Source organism: Charadrius vociferus, unplaced genomic scaffold (genome assembly GCF_000708025.1).
Source record: "Charadrius vociferus isolate BGI_N301 unplaced genomic scaffold, ASM70802v2 scaffold172, whole genome shotgun sequence".
NCBI classification, from domain to species: domain Eukaryota; kingdom Metazoa; phylum Chordata; class Aves; order Charadriiformes; family Charadriidae; genus Charadrius; species Charadrius vociferus.
The window spans coordinates 806,169-807,497 of record NW_009647217.1 but is presented as its reverse complement, the minus strand read 5'-3'; the positions used below and the strand labels follow the sequence as shown (position 1 = coordinate 807,497).

The 1,329-nt window shown below is 64.1% G+C and overlaps 1 protein-coding gene across 1 annotated transcript in view; it reads left to right on the top strand.

Annotated features, from left to right (window-relative positions):
- The first annotated feature begins 115 nt into the window (after window positions 1-115).
- The window catches only part of LOC104296106 (5-hydroxytryptamine receptor 3A-like), a 5,185-nt gene continuing 3,971 nt past the window's right edge, over window positions 116-1,329 (top strand). Inside the window, exons 1-2 of the mRNA XM_009895938.1 lie at window positions 116-359; window positions 455-564. Of these exons, the coding sequence (XP_009894240.1) occupies window positions 116-359; window positions 455-564 (354 nt within the window). The remainder of the gene's footprint in view (window positions 360-454; window positions 565-1,329) is intronic.

Below are 1,329 nucleotides of genomic sequence, written 5' to 3'. Positions count from 1 at the left end.
ACCCGCTTTTCCACGGCCAGGCACCCCGGCCGGGGTCGGGGACCGCCCCAGGGGAGCCGTCGGGATGAGAGGTGGCCGGGTGGGCTCCTTGCGCATCCTCCCAGCCTGAAACTTGATGCAGCGGGAGAGGCTGATCGCGAGATTAATTGGGCGTTCTCAAAAACCCGACGGCGGGGGGAAATCCACGCTGCCGTGCCGCCTGCCTCCCTGCTCGGGTTCACTGCGGAGCCGGCAGCCTGGGGAGCTGGAGAGGAAGGAGCTGGAGAGGAGGGAGCTGGCGGCCAGCAGAGCCAGGCCCCCCGCCACTTTCGGGGCTCTTCTGGCCCTGCTGCCTCTCGCCTGGACGCTGCAGGGCGCAGGTAAGGCCAGGGACCCGCGGGCAAGGCTGGGGGGCTGCGGGAGAGCAAGGCTGCCCCGTGCCGAAGGGTGCTAGTTCTTCCTCGAACTCGAGCAGGGTGGTACGGCATGCGAACGCGGCTCTGTGGAGAGACCCTAACGCTACTGAAGACCGACGTACCTGGGAGAAGCCCGAGCGTGGGCTTCAGCGACGCAGGCGGAACACCCGTAGCAAGGGAAGGGGGCAGCTGAACCCAGCTCGGCGCTGCGGGCTCGTTGGTCCGGGGCTGTGGAGCGCTCGGGAAGCGTGCCAGGTCCCAGCCCTGATGACAGAGAGGAACAGGGTGATGTCCTGCCCGCCTGCATCCCTCTGTCTGCAAGCTGCTGCCTGAGCCCCCCGCCCCATAAAGGGGTTTCTCCAATATAATGTGTCATCCCTCCTAACGCGGAGCTGGGTTTTGGGGATGGCAGCACGCAGAAGCGATGCTGTGCCTGTGGTCTGTAATCTCAGCTCCGCACGGCACAAAACCGACTGCCAAAACGTTCACGAGCTGTCGTTATTATCTTCTCCTGTTTAACCTTCCTGGGAAATAGTAGAAAAATCATTGTGATTTGCACTGGCATAGCTGAAAGCTTCCTCAGCTGGTTTGTAACGTGGGTCTTTGGGCCGCTCGGATAGACAGCCCCTCTCACCGGGGCATCACTCCCAACCCCAAAACTTTCTCCGCCATTACCCCGGCGGAGGTGGCAGAGGAGGAACAGGAGCAGCACCGCTCTCGCCCTGGCGATGCTGGAGGGAAGGGGGTGGGAAGGTCCAGGCAGATGCACACCCGTGTGCCAGGGCTGTGCCGATTTGTGCCAGGCGAGGTGCCAGCACAGGACTGGGGCCAGGCAGACCGGCACGGTGTCCGCGGCAGGCGCACAGAGCGGCTGCGGCAAACCCAGCCCCATCCTCACTCTGCAAAGCCTGAGCATCCCGATCCGGAGCTCGGT